An 18,214-nucleotide genomic window follows, 5' to 3' on the forward strand; every position below is an offset into this window, starting at 1 on the left:
CCAGGATCTTAGATATAAAGGAGAGATTTGAGATAGTCTATAATTTGATAGTTCACAGGGATCGAGGTTAGCTTTCTTAATCAGCGGTCTAATTACTGCAAGTTTAAAAGTTTTTGGGATGTATCCAAGGCTAAGAGAGGAGTTTATTGTTGACAGAATAGGCTTGGTTATTTCTGGTAAGATTTCCTTGAGTAGACCTGTAGGAATTGGGTCCAAAATACAGGTAGATGGTTTTGCAGAAGAAACTATTTTAACTAGTTCAATTTCTTGAAGTAATGTAAACGATTCCAGCCTATCTGCAGTGACTGTAATATTCTCAGGGTGTAGACTGGAATTATAAGCCAGCAGGTTTGTGGAGTTTAACTGTGTGTTCAGAATTTTGTGTCTAATTTTTTCGATTTTACAACTAAAGAAATTCATAAAATCATTGCTGCTATAGGCTGATGGCATCTGGGGTTCAGTGACTGTTTTGTTCTCTGTTAGTTTAGAAATTGTGCTAAATAGTAGTCTGGGGTTGTTCTTATTGTTTTCTATGAGAGATGAGAGATAGGCTGAGATAGAGCTTTTTGCTCTAAATTAGCAAAATATGAAAAAATTCATATTTTCTCAGTTCTCACACATGCTTCCACTCGAATGCTAGTTGAATTATAAAGTGTTAAAATGTGCTCATATATGTGCATCTAAATTCTCCTGTACTACTAAACTGGTGGCCTGCACTTTGATGAACATGGCAAAAGTAAGTAAAGGAAGTGGGACAGAATTTGGCAAACAGTCAAATACTGAAAAACAATCCTTTTTTCTCTGCATTGACCTTAATTAAGATTTAAAGATGTCTTTTCTTCTAGATACAATCTTTCAGATGTGGACCTATTCCTCTAAAAGATCAGTATAAAATCTTACTCCACAACATGTGTGACATCCTGAGAGCCCCCACACAGCCCTAGCTGCAGGGCTTTTTAATAAAGAGGTGTCTCTGCCCTCAGCACTTTCAGAGCCTGACTCATAAAGCGTGACTCAGAAAACCTGCTGCTAATGATCTCCTTTTAGGTAGATTTGTTTTGCGCTTCATGTTCCAATCAGCAGGCAGCTAATTAGTAACAGTGGGAGTTCCAGAGAGAGGGGGCTGAATGTACCCATACCGCTTGATCTTTCTTACCTTGTCCTTCAGGTCGTGAGCGCAGCCCATACCAATGAGGAACTCTGTTACCTCCAACTGTCCGTGTTCTGCTGCCAGGTGAAATGCTGTCTTACCTGACTGACACACAGGACCAGAGGGCCGCAGGTTAGACAGGACAACATTTTCAAAATAACTTTAACAATAACATTTTTAACTCTCTTTGCCAAATGAATCACACTTGGCTGCCTGTTTTATCACAGTCTATAAAAAAGTATGAGGGTTTTCCAAGCAAATATTACTCGGACAACTTTTTGAAGTTCCATCTCATTTCATAATCTCAATTCATAGTGTTTTGCTGTTGAATAAAAGTCTAATATTGCTACTTTTGGAATTACAAATGCATTATTTATAGGACTTAACATGTACTATAAAACAAGATCATATTAGACCCGTTTAGCATCACTCCAGCGGCTGCCTGTTTCCTTTAGGATCAACTATGAAATTTTACAACTAGTTTTTAAATTGCTTAATGGTTTAGTTTTATATATTCTTAGTGCTGATAAGATTATCCTCCAAATTGATCTTTAAGATCATCTAGTTGAGCCTTCTCCATATTCCACGTATGAAACTTAAAAAAAATGAGAGGCAGCAGCTTGTATTTATTTATCAAAGATCTGGAACACACATCTTCTTCTAAGCTGCCAGGGCACACAGAAAGACATACACATTCGATCTGGAACACGTGGAACTCCTTCTATCAGTGTTTTTAAAAAAAAAAAACAGTTGAAAAATGATTATTATTACTTTACTTTAGCATTTAGTTTTTATCGTTTCCCTTGTTTTTACTGAAATATTACTTTTACATTGTAAAGTTAGGTGCTTCATTTTTTTCATTTTATTGGATTTTATTTATACTTTTATTTTGTGTATTTTAATTTTAAATATTATCAATATATCCTATTTCCTGTTGTTATTTTTATTTATTATTGTGTTACATTTTTTATTATTTATTCATTTTAACACTTTTTATTTCCTTTTTTCTATTCTATTACAGAGGGGACATGTAGCAGCATCATTCCTAGGAGAAAACCTTTGCAATTTTAATATGAAATTCTGGTGGAGCCTGAGACTAACATACAACAGAAACTGCTGTGGAAAGTGTTCAACTATGCAAATACAAGCCATGTCCATATACTGCACAAGATATTGACTAAAATCAAGTAAGTGGTGGTGATTGGTGGTGTTGATTTGTACCAAATCAATAAGTTAATCAATGTATCAATCAATAACATTCCTGATTATGCATAGGTACCCATGATAACATATCCAAACATCTATAATGACCTTAAATACTGCATCAGACTACACATCGCAGTAGCCAAAAGCATACAAATCACTTGCCCTTCTACCATTCTGACATTCAGTTTTTTGATGTTGTTGTCACAACAGCCACAAACAACGCAACATATTATGACCATATTTTATCTGTCAGGATGCTTTAAAAACTAAGATGTATAGCTGTCGTGCTTGTCCTCTCCAATTTGACCTGTGATATGTGAACAACATGGCAGCAGAAACAACTATGATGTCAATCAAATACTATTTATAAATGAAGAATTTGGTTGTAAAAATGCTTTATAGATCATACTCGATCATATTTTTTGCAGTTGTTGAGTGCATTAGTGCTATATAATAATCAATACCCCCCTAATTAGCGAAGTTTTACATTAACTTTAGCATTAAGTCTTTTCAAAAACTTTTTATATCCAAAATTGTTAATCATTAAGGAGCTTAAAACCTCAATTAAGAAGGCCAAAGAGGAGTACAAGTCCAAGCTGGAAAACAAACTAGAACTGAATAACACTTCTGATGTCTGGAGAGGCCTAAAAGACATCGCTGGTTTCAACCAGCGCAGCCCTATTCCAGCAGAGGGAAAGCGTGAATGGGCAAATGAGTTGAACCAGTTCTTTGTACGGTTTGACAACAGCTCCTCTTCTGCTCCATTGTGTCCGTCTCCTACACAAATTCCTGCTCCTCATACAGACCTATATCTCTCCTAAATGTAGACGTGAAAATCCTGGCAAAAGCATTGGCTCTGTGGCTGGAAAATATTCTCCCAGATATAATTTCACAAGATCAAATTGGTTTTGTTAAAGGGTGTTTTCTTTTTTTTTTAAATGTCTGTACTCTTTTAAATGCAATTTTTACAAAACATTCCTCCTCTGCCCCTGAAATTGTAGTTTCACTGGATGCAGAGAAAGCCTTTGACTGAGTCGAATGGAACTACCTTTTTTCAACTTTGCACAAATTTGGGTTTGAGAACAAATTTATCTCTTGGATAAAATTGTTATATACTTCCCCCCTGCTAGCGTCCACACTAATGATATCCGCTCTGATTATTTCTCGCTGTCGCGTGGGACTAGACAAGGATGTCCTTTGTCCCCTTTATCGTTCACCATTGCTATAGAACCTTTGTCAATAGCTTTAAAATCACATCCATCTTTCCAGGGGATCTCTTGTGCGGATATCGAATTGAAATGATCATTATACGGCGATAACTTGTTACTGTACATGACTGATCCAGTGAGCTCCCTTCCTCCAATCCTATCGCTTTTGAAGAGGTTTGGCACATTTTCAGGTTCTAAAGTGAACGTACAGAAAAGCAAATGTTTCCCAGTGAATTCACTTGCATTATCACTCAATCAGTCTGCTGTTCCCTTTCAATTCGCTTCGACTGGGTTCAAATATTTAGGGATTCATGTATCTCGAACTTTGCCCTCTCTCTTTCATTCAAATTTTTCTTCTTTAATTAATACATTTAAACAGGATTTACAGAGATGGAAATCCTCTATCATTGATTGCTAGAATAAATGTTATAACAATGTATGTTATGCCCAAAAAAATTATTCCTTTATTACCTCCTTTATATGGGATGAAGGTTCCTAGAGTGAGAAAATCACTATTACAGAGATTTAAATTTGAATGGGGGGCTGGCCCTTCCTAATTACCACTCAACCTGGCAAGTTCTACGTTGGTGCTGTCTACCATTGGTGCTGTCTACCCTGCGAATCTCAATTTAGACGTCATTTTAAGCTCACATATCCTTCTTTATCAATGTCTATATTGGAAAATCTTCTATTTTATATTTTATATATATATGTTAGTGATCAATGTGACAAATGTGATGCCACTCCATGTAACTTAAGTCACATGTTCTTTTTTGTGCTTCTTTACATACATTTTGGTCTGAATATTTTAAGATTGTGAAGGTTTTAGGCACCAACATCAATAAGACCCCTTTCAGTATTTGGTTTTTCCACTGATTTACCTTTGCTTAACAGAGCTCAGTTGGATATTCTAGCATTTACGTCTCTACTGGCAAGGCGTCACATATTGCTAATATGGAAGTCTTCAAAACCCCCTTCCATTTCAATGTGGCTCTGTGATGTCATACATTTTCTTACTATGGAAAAGACAAGGTCGCTGGGGCTAAACTAAACACGGATAAGACGGAGGGTATATGGCTGGGTGGAAATAAACTACCCCACGAGTGCAGGCATGAAGGAAGAGATTAAAATCTAAGGACTCTCGATCACAAGAGAAAACTGTGCTGAGTATAATTGGAGGAATAAAGAGGAAGAGATCAAAGCAGAGCTTGAACAATGGAAAATCTCAAATTATAAAACGCGGATTCAAATCATTAAAACGTTTGTTTTGTACAAATTGTTGTTCTTGGCCACAGTTTTCCCTCCCAATGAGAAATGCATCATGAGGCTAAATAAAATGTGTGTGATTTATTTGAGGTACTACAAGGGAAGTATTTGGGGTCTCGGTGCAATGGACATTGGACTAAAACTCAAAGTAGCTTATTGTAAAATAGTAGCACAGGCAATAAAGAGAGGTGCAGTTTGGGTGGGGAATACTAGAAGTTGGGGGAAAAAGAAAGGAAAGGCAAGAAAAAAATGTTCCATATTACAAATTACCATATGGCAAGTTTATTTTTAAATATGTAAAGCTTCAGATTGACTGGTGTAATTTTCATAGTAAAAAGTTTTACAACATTATAAGCGAACACATTTATGGAGCTCTTTATCCACATAAACACCTCAGTGAAGCAGAGAGTAAGATATGCATCAGAAACATTCAGTCCAGGCAGATCTCGGAGAACATCGGAGACATAGCATGGCTAATAAGTGTGGGGAGATTGGCTGTGTGATGTGTCGTTAAGTGGAGCTGCTACATCACCACAACGATGAGCCCATCGGCTAACTGTGATGAAGATGAGACTACTGAACACCTGTTACTTCACTGTGTTCGATCTGTGGTTTTGTGAAAAAGACTAAACGCTCTCTGAGTCAGGTTTGATATAAATGTTAAGACTATAATGTTTGGAAATTTTGAGGAAAGCTTGTCAAAGAATGTCAAGGACTTTTATTGGTTGATTGCATTACAAACTGTAAACTTTGTAAAACCAGGTGTAAAATGGTAATACAACAGATTCAAATCCTTGCAGAAGTTGTTTTTAAACAGATAACGTTTGAACTGAAACGACTGCGAACCAAGGACAGGAAATCTAAATATCCCTGGACTCTGCTGGACTTATAATTTTCTCATTTAAATTCATATTAAGTTTGTGTGTAATTGTATTGTAGATTTGTTGTATTTGTGTGTAAATTCGTATTAATGTGATTTTGTATTGATTATGTATTTGAATTATAAGTTTATTTAAAAAGGAAAAGACAAGGTCCACCTTGAAAGGCAATACTGCAGCATTTTATTCCAAATGGAATCCTTTTTTATATTTTAATTCACTTCAGGTTGTGCCAGCTGACTGAGTGGATTCTTTTATTTATTTTATATTTTTATTATTATTATTATTTATAGATCTCTTTGTGAAAATAATCGAAATGTTTGAAGAAGTCTTTGAATGTGTGGAACTACTGGATATGTCTATTGTTTTGCTTTTATTCCTCAATAAAAAGAAACAAAAAACACTCCTACACAACTACACCATGAGCCATCCACAGCCTCACCTTCCTCCACCACAGCCATTCACACCTGTGACCATCAGCAACTACTGTCTGCAATGGACACCTTTCACCCTCTCCCCACAACAGGAATGTGCAGTGATGTTACATTCACTGCTAATCAGGTGAAGGCTGAACTGAAAAAACTCAAACAGAGCAAAGCAGTGGGACCTGATGGCACTGAACCCAGGGTGCTGAAACTGTGTGCAGAGCAGCTGTGTGGAATTTTTCAGCACATCTTCAATCTGAGCTGCAGCCTGAAGAGAGTCCCAGTTATGTGGAAAACATCTTGTGTGGTTCCTGTCCCCAAGAAAAGGCAACAGACAGGACTGAATGATTATCGACCGGTTGCCCTGACATTCCACTTAATGAAGACACTTAAAAGGCTGATGCTAGCTCATCTGAGACCTCTGGTCAAAACAGCTCTTAACCCTGTGCAGTTTGCATACCAGGAGGGCATTGGAGTGGATGATGCAGTTATCGATCTGCTGGACAGAACGCACTCTCACCTGGACACATCAGGCAGCACTGTGCGGATCATGTTCTATAAGGCTCTACAACAATCCCCTGCTGTCTGAATTGTGCTGAACCACATCACTGTATCTACTCTCTGATTAATACACACAGTGCAATATATCACAACTATTACTGTAATGACACTTTTCACTATGCACTTTACACTACAATATTAATGCAACTCAAAGTTTGTCATGTCTATAATGTGTGCTGTTAGACTACCTCATACCACTCAGTGCCTGCTGTCTGTAAATACAGCAAATCTATTTCATATGCCATGTAAATATGTAAATAGATATACTTTTATACTTATTTTATTTGTCTTGTACTTTAACTTATGTCTACATTTATTTCTATTTTGTATTTGCATAGTTTATGCATAGTTTATGTATGTTTATATGTAATTCTATGTCTTGCTACTGCAACACTGCAATTTCCCCTTCGGGATACAGTCCTTCCTTCCTTCCTTCCTGCCTTCCTTCCTTCCTTCCTCCCTCCCTCCCTCCCTCCCTCCCTTTCTGTCTGTGTCTGTCTGTCTGTCTGTCTGTCTATCAGTGTCTAGCATTTTGCAATGAAACTCTTCAAATAGAGGCCATTTCAAAACCTCTTCACATCATTTGTGCTCTACTGCCCCCATAAGGCGAGTCATGCTTCGACCATCATTATATTCACTTGCGATGTAATTTGTAGACAGTCGCTTGGCTTGGCAGTAACATTGTCTTAGATCTTATTGCCCTGTTAATACTATAACTTAAATGTCATATCTGTGGGCTGGGTGACTAATGGCTGTGAATTGCTGTATTGTGTTTGAGGAAGGGGTGGGGGGCTCTCTGAATTCTTTAATGGCAGTGAACTCTCCCCTTCCTAAAATGATAAAATCTACAAGATTCAGGTGAATGGCATGTTTATTATTCCAGACAGCTCATTCCGATGAGTTTTCATGCATGTAAAAAGCATAGGCTTCAAGATTTAAGCCATTGTGAAGACTCCTTTTCACCAGTGTTTATAGATAAGAGTGCCATACAGTGGAAGAATCTGCAAGTTCATTTGAGATTACATAACAATTTGATTCGGTTTAAGGCAAACGTGTGATGATTAAGGCATGCAGTTGGCAGAGTGCTTCAGCAATACTGTGTAAATCGGCTGTTCGTCCAAACCATTGCTTTAGTTTTGCAAATTGCAAAAATGTTAAAAATGCATGAAAACTCAATAATGAGGTAGAGTAGCATCAACTTGACTAAACTCGACAGTACAAAGGTCTTCCAGACAGTGATAATGACAGTAGGGCTTGTTTTAATGTGTGTAACTCAAGTTTCTCTGGGTGTGCTTCAGTCCATTGAGTCAACAAATGTGTTCCTCATGCCTCAGGAATGTTTAACTGAACTTTTACCATGGAGTTTGTTTAATTATCGGTATTCTCTGTTTATCTTTGTGGAGCAAAAGCGACTATTTATCTACGCCACATGGAGTTCACGCAGTTTATGCAGTACTTGAAATGCAGGCTCTCTACTCTTTTCTGAAAATGAGTCTCTTTTTTTCTTTTCCACCCACATATATGTAAATAAAGCAAGGTCTACATGAGCTTCAGGATGCCAGGGCTTATACATATATTTTTAAACAATATATTCAATAATATGTAATTTTAATAAAAAAGCTTAAATGTTTAAATATAAAAAAAACAAAGTTCTGTGCAACATGCACAAAATGTTTTGCCTTTTTAATATCTCTCGTCTGTGTTTTGTAATTCCTGATTCACTTTAGGCGTATGCAGAAAATATTAATGTAGTCAAAGGCCTGAAGGTCAGCATTTGGTAATAAAAATGTACTGCTGAGTTTAATCATCATGTGGAGGCTACTCATGGGTCTTCATGCATTCAACAGCTCTAAACTCTCTATACAGGCTGCTGGGTACTCTTATCGCTGGGACTTCCTCCTTGCAGCTGCATCCTGGATGCAACAAAGCAAGGGCTGAATTGTCAATTTAAGGTGTATGTCAGAAAACTGCATTTTCCTCACTTTTTTTTAAATGACAGATATTAATATAGTACATAAAGACTACTAAAGTTTCAAAAGATATTGTTAATGCTCCAGTCCATGCAGGCCCATTTTGAATTCATTGTTTTTGTGATGTCACAAAACCCAACTCATTTACATCTACCTATTCAGCCTACACAGTTTAGCTCCACCCATCTATGATAATTTTTGACTGTTTCAACCTGGACTCCTCTTTAACTGGGCATCTGTTTCTTAATACAGGGCAAACTATCGGAATAGAGTTTATTTACATGTATAACTCTTACAGCTATAAGGGATTAAAAGAAATGACTATTTTTGGTAAATAAACAAATACAAACGTCCAGTGGCAATAAAGTATGAAAAATGTAGGACATGACCCCTTTAAGATATTTTCAGTGTAATATTATTCATCCAAGGCACACAAATGCACTATATATGTAAGCTGGCAGGGTGATAAGAAAGATAAAAAAAGGATCATCACCTTGTCGGCTCTGTTCAGTCGCACATCCTCCAGGTCTTCCATGATGAACTCCAGAATATGGATATGACCCCTCTGGGCAGCGCAGTGCAGAAGATTCAAACCCTTCTGAGAATGCAGGATGGAGTATTGTACCAGTCAGTGAACAACAGCAGAAATGTCAATGCACAATACTTCTCTAACATCCACGTTTTGGCTTTATTTTATTTCAGTTTTTGCAGACATAACAAGACATACACCTGTCGTTAAGCACTCAGGAAAGGAGCAACTTACTAAACTATGAAAATAATGCAAAGATGTTATATTAAATTGTGGATGTCAAAGTTAATACATCAATAATGTGTTAATAAATTAACGTCACTTAAATAATTTTCATAGTCTGACCCTTGTATTAATCTGTAGTAGTGCCCAGCTGCAGGGCACTGTATGTTTATATGATAGGACCTGCAACTGTGGCCTAAATACAGCTTTTGAATGAGCTTTAAAGCAATACTTTTAGCAGACTATGTTGGAGAGCACTTCCAGCATAAATCAACAAACAGCAAACTAATAAAAGCAACAGTAAAGTGGAGCTCCAGGTCCCCTCGAGAGCCTCCACTGTAACAAGAATCCATAATTGAGAGAAAGAGAGCGAGAGGCTACAGTCGCAGAGGACTTGGAACCACTTTATATGATATTTAAGCAATAGACACAAACTTGTATAAGAGTTAAATAAACGAAGTAAGAAATAACCCAAGTGGGCTGTGAAAGTGGCATTTAATATGTTTTAATGTTCACAGTTCCTTCCGCCAAATTTTAGTTCCTCAACAAGCAGCTTGTTGCTACGTCAGAGTAAGGAGCTCCACTCACTCACAGCACAGCCAACAGTTCATTCTCCAGCTCATTGTTTTGTTCCAGCCAGTCTGTAAAACATTTTACAGCCCATTTTGTTTGGCGAATGCTATTCGGTTCATTTCTGGCTGATTCCGGGTTGTTTCGCTGTTCTTCTGTCACAGCTGCTGACTGAAAAGCTCACTCAGTGGTGGCGACAGTTTGGGAATTTAGCATAGTCTCATCTTCAGTCTGACCAAATCAGCTGTTGGTCAAATGTGATCTCAAAATGATCCATTTTCTGTTTGTGCGCAAAAGTAAGAGGTAGAAACGTTCAAATGGCTTGAGCGTCTCCTACGGCTGTCAATGTCGTTGCTTAGCAACGGTGTCTCAGCGGAGTGATACAGCACAGTTAGAATGCTTCTCAACCAATCAGCCTGCGTGGCTGGAACTAACTGTTGTATAAATATATCATATATACACTCGTTAGTTGGAATATGCAGGCGTCGGTGATGAAGACTGGAAACATGAATCACATGAAAATCATGTTCAGGTTTATGTGTTCATACAATAAAAATGTAATTGAAATAACAGTAATACAAACATTCTGATTATTTAATCCACTTTCCACTACATTGTGTTCCAAATTACTGCAAGTTATATATCAGTAGGAGTTTGGTATAATGAGCATTTTGATTTCAGCTTTTTTTTTTCTTTCAAATAAAGTGTGAACTTGTGAACATTCCTGTTGGATAAATTAAATGTATTAAAATAACAGCTATATGGGCCATAATACTGGGGAGTGAGATGGTAGGCATTATCTGTCCATGCAGCAAATGACAGATTCCTGTTTGAAATTATATGAATGTCATTATGACCCATTAAATGTTTTCAAAAACTGCATTCTGCACAATTATTTAGTACAACGTAACTTGTGTCTTTTTTCCCCAAAATATCCCTGACAACATCAGTACATCCACATTGTGATATAATTGTTGAGGATAACAGCTTAAACACACTGACTCTTTAGGAAAAACAAACAAAAATGGCATGTGCATAGTAATTTGGAACATGGTGCAGATATAACAGAACGTACTACTGTTAAAATGGAAATGTTTATAAAGATTGATCAAATCTGAGTAAGATGGACTACAGACTACAGTGCAGTACAGTCTTTCTTTACTTCCTCTGTTATAACTCTGGTGCAGGTTAGGGGTGGGCAAATTCAGGTGAAGATGGGTGTGATTCTGTATATTCATTAAAAATGTCGAGTGCATTGTTTTGTTTTACAATGTACAAGTTCAAGTCCGGAGCATCACACTCGCTGTCAGTCAAGATGATCTTAACACTGAGATGCTTTTGAATCTGGGCCCTGGTTAATTAAAGCCCACACACTGCACATAAAGCAGTAGGTCCTCTCACAATGTTTGGCTTAACTGTTGTGTAGTCCAGAGAGACTACACTGCAGATAGATGTTGTGCATTTTGCATATTTTAACAGCTGAGAGTAAATATAAGATCGCCCCCTTCCCCCCGTCCCCCTGCTGGTCAGATCACAATAAGCGCCTTACTTTGTTTTCACAGTTGAGTTTTGCCCCAGATGAGACAAGCATCTGCAAGATTTTGAGGTGGCCGAACCAGGAAGCTAGCAGCAGCGCATTCATCCCAAACTGCAACAGATAAACATACATTTTATCAAATCACACATCTTAGCAGTTAAAATGTTCAACCAATATTTTGTGGTCAAACTACACTTCGAATTTTAAGGCTGCAATAGCATGCGCTCTTCCTCACCCAGGCCTTTTGTTCTACATCTATTTGTGCACTATTCACATCACAGGGAGGAACAGATGTGATGAACAGAGTCATTCTTTGTCAGATAGTTCAACGAGTGACTAAGCAGAAGACTATGAAATATTCATCAGCATGATCTTTGCACAGAGCTTTGAACTGAGTATCAGTGCTGTGTGTCTTCACAACACTGATTAATGTTCTCATAGCAGGCTACACTAAAACTGGGTCATTTCCCAGGGCACTATTAACTTTATCTTTTTACATTTTTATGGAGAATTATGTATTGTACTCCACATATGCAGCACTTGACTCAGATCAGGGACCATTCATTTCAATTTCATGACTGAACACTTATTTAAACAATAATTCATCATTTTTTGTAACGCTGTGACCCATGCAAAACATTCTACACGGCAAAAAATGATATATTCATAAGCGAAAGCATCTTAAATCTACTCAATATATCTAATACAAACATATACAAAGGTTTGGGTGCACTTAGTCAAATTATATGTACTGTTGATTTGAACACATCCTCTACAGTGAACACACATCTGCACCATTTAGTGCACAACTGCTGCTTATTTGCTGAATTTAACATAATTTTTATGTAATTGTTGTGCACTACAAATTGTAATTAAATAGAAACTGTGCACTAAAATTAGCTGGAAATGCCATCTTTACGTTCCCTGAAGACGTGTTAACTTATTTACACTTCAATCAACACAACATGCAATCTGATCAGTGTTATTCAAATGTTTGCATAGGTATTGATGTATTGATGCTGATACATACACTGTCCATATCGTCCACCTCAGTGTCGTAGTCCAGCAGCAGCCGCAGAGCCTCCACACTGCCCGTCCCCGCGGCCCAGTGCAGCGCCTTACGATCCACCTTCGGGCAGAGAAGGAGAAAAAATTGTGAAACCGTTCTGCTGATTCCGGTGAAACTTAAACATTGACGGAAGGATGAAGTGGTATTAGCTTAATAAACACACTTCACAGCCAGAGCTTGTTAACAACGATTAAGCCAGACTGCAGCGTGTGCCAGACTCCCAGCTCTGTTTGCTGTGGTGTCGGGCAGACAGTGTTGTTATACAGGCTGAAATATGGGTCATGTCTTGCGATAAGGGGAGAAAGAAGAGGGTTTCCGGTGCCCTGATGCATAACTGATCAAAACAAGGCGTTCCAAGCACAGGATCTGGCACACATGGCAGACTGCAAGACAACTTCCTGTGAGCCAGCTTCCTTTAATTTTCGCACACTGCTGAAAGCTCAGTGCCCATGTCAGCTCGGTTAAAGGGGAATTCCACTGATATTTCAAATTTACTGCATAATTCAGGCGTCGAGAGGGAAAAATAGTCACTCACTCAGAGTGGTTTGATGTCAAACGTTTCATTACCAACTCGGGACGATGGCTCATGATGTCTACAACACAATCATAGCCATTTTATTGACTATCCAAAATAGTCAGTGGAGTTCTGGGCAGGATGATGACATTTAGCATTGCTGTGATAAATTATATCTCAATATGCTTTTCTGGACATATCACGGATATCCTCTGCGCTTAAAGAACACTGAGTGCATATTTCATTACAATGACAACAGAACTAATTCTACTTAATTTAAATTAGTGCAGCTTATGCATTATTGAATATAAATCACTGATATTTTTGATAGTATTTTTAAGTGTGGCACTGCTTGCTCTTTTTTTGGCCTTATGAAACCTCAGAAAAGCAAACTATTGTGATGAATATTGTGGAAATACTTTATTTCTGCCATATCATGGACCCCTATTGGACTTAGACCTGCCTTCTGACTTTTCATATGTAATGATGACAATAGTAAAATTTTCACTGGGAATTCATTTGTTTTAAAACACACCGCATGCACCATCGCTGCAAACGGATTTTTAAAAATACAATTTGGACTAAAATCTTATCTCAAAACCATCATCTCAGGCATCAGGTAGCATATTTGTAACCATTTCATGCAATAACTTTCTATTATGTAGCAGAAGCATTAAACACTTCACTACGTATCTCTTTGGCAGGATTCTATCACCACCACTGTGAACAATAATAATTATGAATTGACTGCTTTCTCTATTATTAAGGATTTTACATTAAATAACTCCAAACGACTTAAAAATGGAAAGATTAGTGGTCTTCCCCTTTAAGGGCTCTGTATCTTGATTTCTCTAAGAAAGTCATGCAGAATATGAAGCTAATCATGACCTTGTTATTTTAATTCAGCATTTAATCTTATCAGAAGGCTGTTACAACATGCTTTATCAACTGCAACGAGCTGCTTGGCTACTTACAGTGAAGTAAACCACTCTTGGTCGATGGGTTTACACTGCTGATAACACTAAAACCCTCAAGCCTTCAGTAACGAAAGCAATGCAGAAAATGTACACTTCTCTGGGTCATAGACTCACTTTATTTTTGGCTTTGACGTCCACTCCTTTCCCAATCAGCTCCAACATAGTGTTTGTGTCGTTCCTTTTCGCAGCATCATGTAACTCCTTCTCCGAACGAAGCACTGCAAAAGACATGGCGCTGATTCTCATCCGTGTTCAGCCCCTTACAAATACAACCACTTTTTGCTGTCCCTGCCTCCACCGCTGTTCACAGACATGTCAGATACATTTCTCTTCACCCTTCTTAGTACTGTACTAGAGATACAGAGGCCAGTTAGAGTCAGTATCAGTCTCAGCCTGACCCTACTGCACTTTCCGTAGACTTACAAGTGAAAGGCAGTGTAGAAACTGTAGGACAAGCATTGAAAATGGGGTAAATGACATACAATGGCCGCAGAAAGTATTTGGACCTTTTGGTTCTGTTGGTTACTTCATAAAATGTTTAGCAAAATGATATTGGCTTTAGAGAAAAAACACTTTTAGCCCAATATCAGTCTGACTCTTTGTGGAGGATGCCTTGAGAAGAATTCCAGCCAGACTGCATTAAGGTTACCGTAAAGCGTATAAGTGAAAACGTCAAAGTCTGTGGCTGTTTGTCTTACAATCAAGGTGTTAGCGAGCTTGTTTTCACTGACAAAATTATAAACTCAGGAGTGTACAAAGGAATTCGGCACATGATGGAATTTTGGATCATAATGAAGAAGCACCAGCTGCCTTTTGAAAGAATAGTTTGCCAAAAAAATAAAAAAGTCTTGTTATAGTGTGTTCTGTTTAAAATAAATGCCACTTGGCTTGAGAGTTTAGCTGTGTCCCAATTTAGGGGCTGCATCCTTCGGAGGCTGCATCTGAAGGCCGACTGCACCACAGCGGTATGACTAGGCTGTCCCATTTCGAAGCCTCCTTCACATGCAGCCGTGAAACGTCCTTCTTTTCTATGGCAATGAAGAATCCAATGGATGGATCCATGGAACACGGCAGCGTCAGCAGAGGAGTCGTCAGCAGAGGAGTGAACAGCGGCTGAGGAGACACTTTAAAATGTAGGTATTGGGTGTAAAGTCAAATAGTAAGCAATACAAATGTTTAAAAAAGCCAATGTCGCCTGAAGCAAAACTTATGCTCCAATTGGCCTGACTGCATGTCTTTGGACTGTGGGAGGAAACCAATGCAGACACGGGGAAAAATACACAAACTCCACACAGAGAGGACCCTGGGCCTTCTTGCTGTGAGGTGACAGCGCTACCCACCATGCCACCCGTTTCTGGCTCCATCTTTAAAGAACTTTTAAAAAGGACAGGAGAGGCATTTCGTGACGCAACGCAAATGCGGGAACAGCCGTGTTGAGATGCAAACAGAAAATTTTCCGTTGAGTAGATCATCTCACGTCAGTTCAGCCTTCACGGGTCTACACAACCTTGGTAGACCGCGTCCTTCAAAGGATGCAGCCCCTGAATTGGGACACAGCTTTTGTTTCCTAACATAATGAACATAATACATTTTTTAAAATGGGTATTCCACAGATTTTCCAAAGTTCTGCATAATGGCTAAATTACAGAGAGAACAAAGAACTTATTTCTAACACACTCCTGTGAGGTACTGCTTCTACAAGCTCCCTTAAAGAAAAAGTTCACATTAAATGCTTCCCGAAATCCTTCTGGAATATTATTTTACAGTAGTTTTCCGATATGGTTTTGGCCCAACATATTTTTGAAATACGTTCACAGTAGAGGGGCTCATGCAGGGCGTTGTAAGTCAAAATATTACCAGAAGACATAAGTTATTTTTTGCGTTTATCACTCTTTCATCATTAACATTACACATAAAAACTCGTGTTGGCTCGCTGGAGATTTGGGATAGTAAATAAAAAGGCTATATTTGGGGTGTGAAACATTATGACCCCTGGTTCCTATCACAAACACTGCATAGAAATCTCATCTGAGTGATACGTTTTTGCAGAATGAATCATTTTATGTCAAACCACTCTAAATGATTTTTATACCTCAGCCCCTGAAATTTTCACATTTTCAAAGCCAGGCACACTCTCAGTAGAGCAGCACAGTTACATAAAGAGACCTGTAAATGGCATAATGGCATAATAAAGCTAAAGACTTAGCACGAAAAACACAATGTCACATTTCATTTCATAACGCTTTATTACAGCATTATAATTAGAGCTACTGGGGCGTTATTTATGCGGTGGTTCATTTCAGGGCAGTTAGTAAAGGCTTTGATGTTTCAGACTAAAATGCTGGCGTTTTATTGAAATGAAGGCGATAACTATGCAAACTAGCGGTGCTAAATAAACTGAGGTAATTTGGCTTTCTGTTCGCCACCTTCTCGTTCGAATTTCCCCGTGCCACCTTAAATGATGCAGCAAATATATTCTGAATGGTACAGAATGTAACTGCTACACCATTTAAGGTGGAACGCGAAAATCCCACTTTAGCCTCATTTCAGCGGCTGTATCTGTGAAGTATTTCACATTATAAACACTTCACTCACAGACATCGTCCTCTGACACCAGGCCGTCCTCCATTCTCGTGCCGAACCGATGTGCAGCTACACAGGACCTCCACTCATGTGGACCGAAGGAAGACCGTCTGTCCGAGCCGCCCCGGCAGGACTGCAGCCCTCAAGCCTGGCGCTTCGCGGCCGCACATCCGGGTCTTCCTGGACCTGCCCCGCCCCTCTCCCCCTGTAGCCGCTGTGCTGTGCGGCTGGGTAAACAGAGATGGTCCTTTTTGTCGGATTGCGCCAAAAAGCCCGAATGTGAGCGCGGAAAAGCCAGTTCGACAGGAAGATCCGCAGAGCGAGACAACACAACCGCGCTCCCGTAAGCTCTAGAACACATCAGCTAGTCGCCAGAGCTGCAGGACACTTAGCTAGTACGCAGAACTTCAGAACACTCACTAGTTCGTGGATTTCTAGAGCGCTTGAGGCTAGTGTTCTATTTCTAAACTTATTCAGAATTCCATAGCACTTCTGAATAAGTTTAGAAAACTTTTTCTAGTATGTGGAATTCTAGAACACTTCCTAGAATCCCAGGAAACCTTCACTTGTACTAGGACTCGGCTATAGAATTCTAGAACAGTTAGTCTTAAGAATTTTAGACAATTTTAACTAGGGTGTTGGAATTCTAGAACACTTAGTAAGGCTGTAGAATTGTAGAACACTCACTAGCACATGGAAATCTAGAACACTTCAGTTTAGAATTCTAAAACACTTAGTCTTAAGAATTGTAGGAGATTTTAACTAGGGTGTTGGAATTCTAGAACACTTCCTGGAATCCTAGGAAACCTTCACTTGTACTAAGGACTCACTTCAGCTATAGAATTCTAGAACAGTTAGTCTTAAGAATTTTAGAAAACTTTAAGTAGCGTGTGGAATTCTAGAACACTTAGTGAGGCTATAAAATTCTAGAGCTCTCACTAGTATGGGGAATTCTAGAACACTTTTGAATAATTTTAGAAAACTTTAACTAGCGTGTAGGATTTTAGCACATGGAGTCTGTAGAATTCTAGAACACTTTCACTAGTTCATGGAAGTCTAGAACTCTTAGCCTTAAAAATTTTAGAAAGCTTTATCTACTGTGTGGAATTCTCAAACACTTCATGAGGCTATGAAATTCCAAGATACTTTTACTAGTATGTGGAATTCTAGAACACTTCTGAATAACTTTAGAAAACTTGATCTAGCAGGTGGAATTCTAGAACACTTAGTGAGTCTACAGAATTGTACAACACATTCACTAGTAAATGGAATTTTAGAACACTTCTGAAAGACTTTTAGAACACTTTAGTTATTGCATAGAATTCTAGGTCACTTAAACCAATTCATAGAAATTTTGAAGACTTCCCCCGAAAACGGGCACAGAATTTTGGAATACTTTAACTTCTCAATAGAATTCTAGAATGGTTTTGACAGGTCATGCAGTCCTAGAACACCAGAACACTTAGTAAATTTAGAATTCTAGAGCATTCATTTGTATATGGAATTCTAGAACACTTGCTGATAGTGTTCTAGAATGGAAGTGCACCAA

The 18,214-nt window shown here is 38.4% G+C and overlaps 1 protein-coding gene across 2 annotated transcripts in view; it reads right to left on the minus strand.

The window, feature by feature from the left end:
• The window catches only part of ankdd1a (ankyrin repeat and death domain containing 1A), a 28,362-nt gene extending 11,346 nt beyond the window's left edge, over positions 1-17,016 (minus strand). Inside the window, exons 1-6 of one of the 2 annotated variants that reach the window (XM_017699545.2) lie at positions 16,678-17,016; positions 14,197-14,300; positions 12,553-12,651; positions 11,535-11,633; positions 9,158-9,262; positions 1,157-1,255 (exon numbers count right to left, since the gene is read on the minus strand). In XM_017699545.2, the coding sequence (XP_017555034.1) occupies positions 1,157-1,255; positions 9,158-9,262; positions 11,535-11,633; positions 12,553-12,651; positions 14,197-14,300; positions 16,678-16,711 (540 nt within the window). In that variant the 5' untranslated portion in view covers positions 16,712-17,016. Of the gene's footprint in view, positions 1-1,156; positions 1,256-9,157; positions 9,263-11,534; positions 11,634-12,552; positions 12,652-12,754; positions 12,855-14,196; positions 14,301-16,677 lie in introns of those variants that run through there. The other variant, XM_017699546.2, reaches the window with a different exon arrangement.
• Positions 17,017-18,214: the final 1,198 nt, after the last annotated feature.

The sequence above is a fragment of the Pygocentrus nattereri genome, chromosome 15 (assembly GCF_015220715.1).
Source record: "Pygocentrus nattereri isolate fPygNat1 chromosome 15, fPygNat1.pri, whole genome shotgun sequence".
NCBI classification, from domain to species: domain Eukaryota; kingdom Metazoa; phylum Chordata; class Actinopteri; order Characiformes; family Serrasalmidae; genus Pygocentrus; species Pygocentrus nattereri.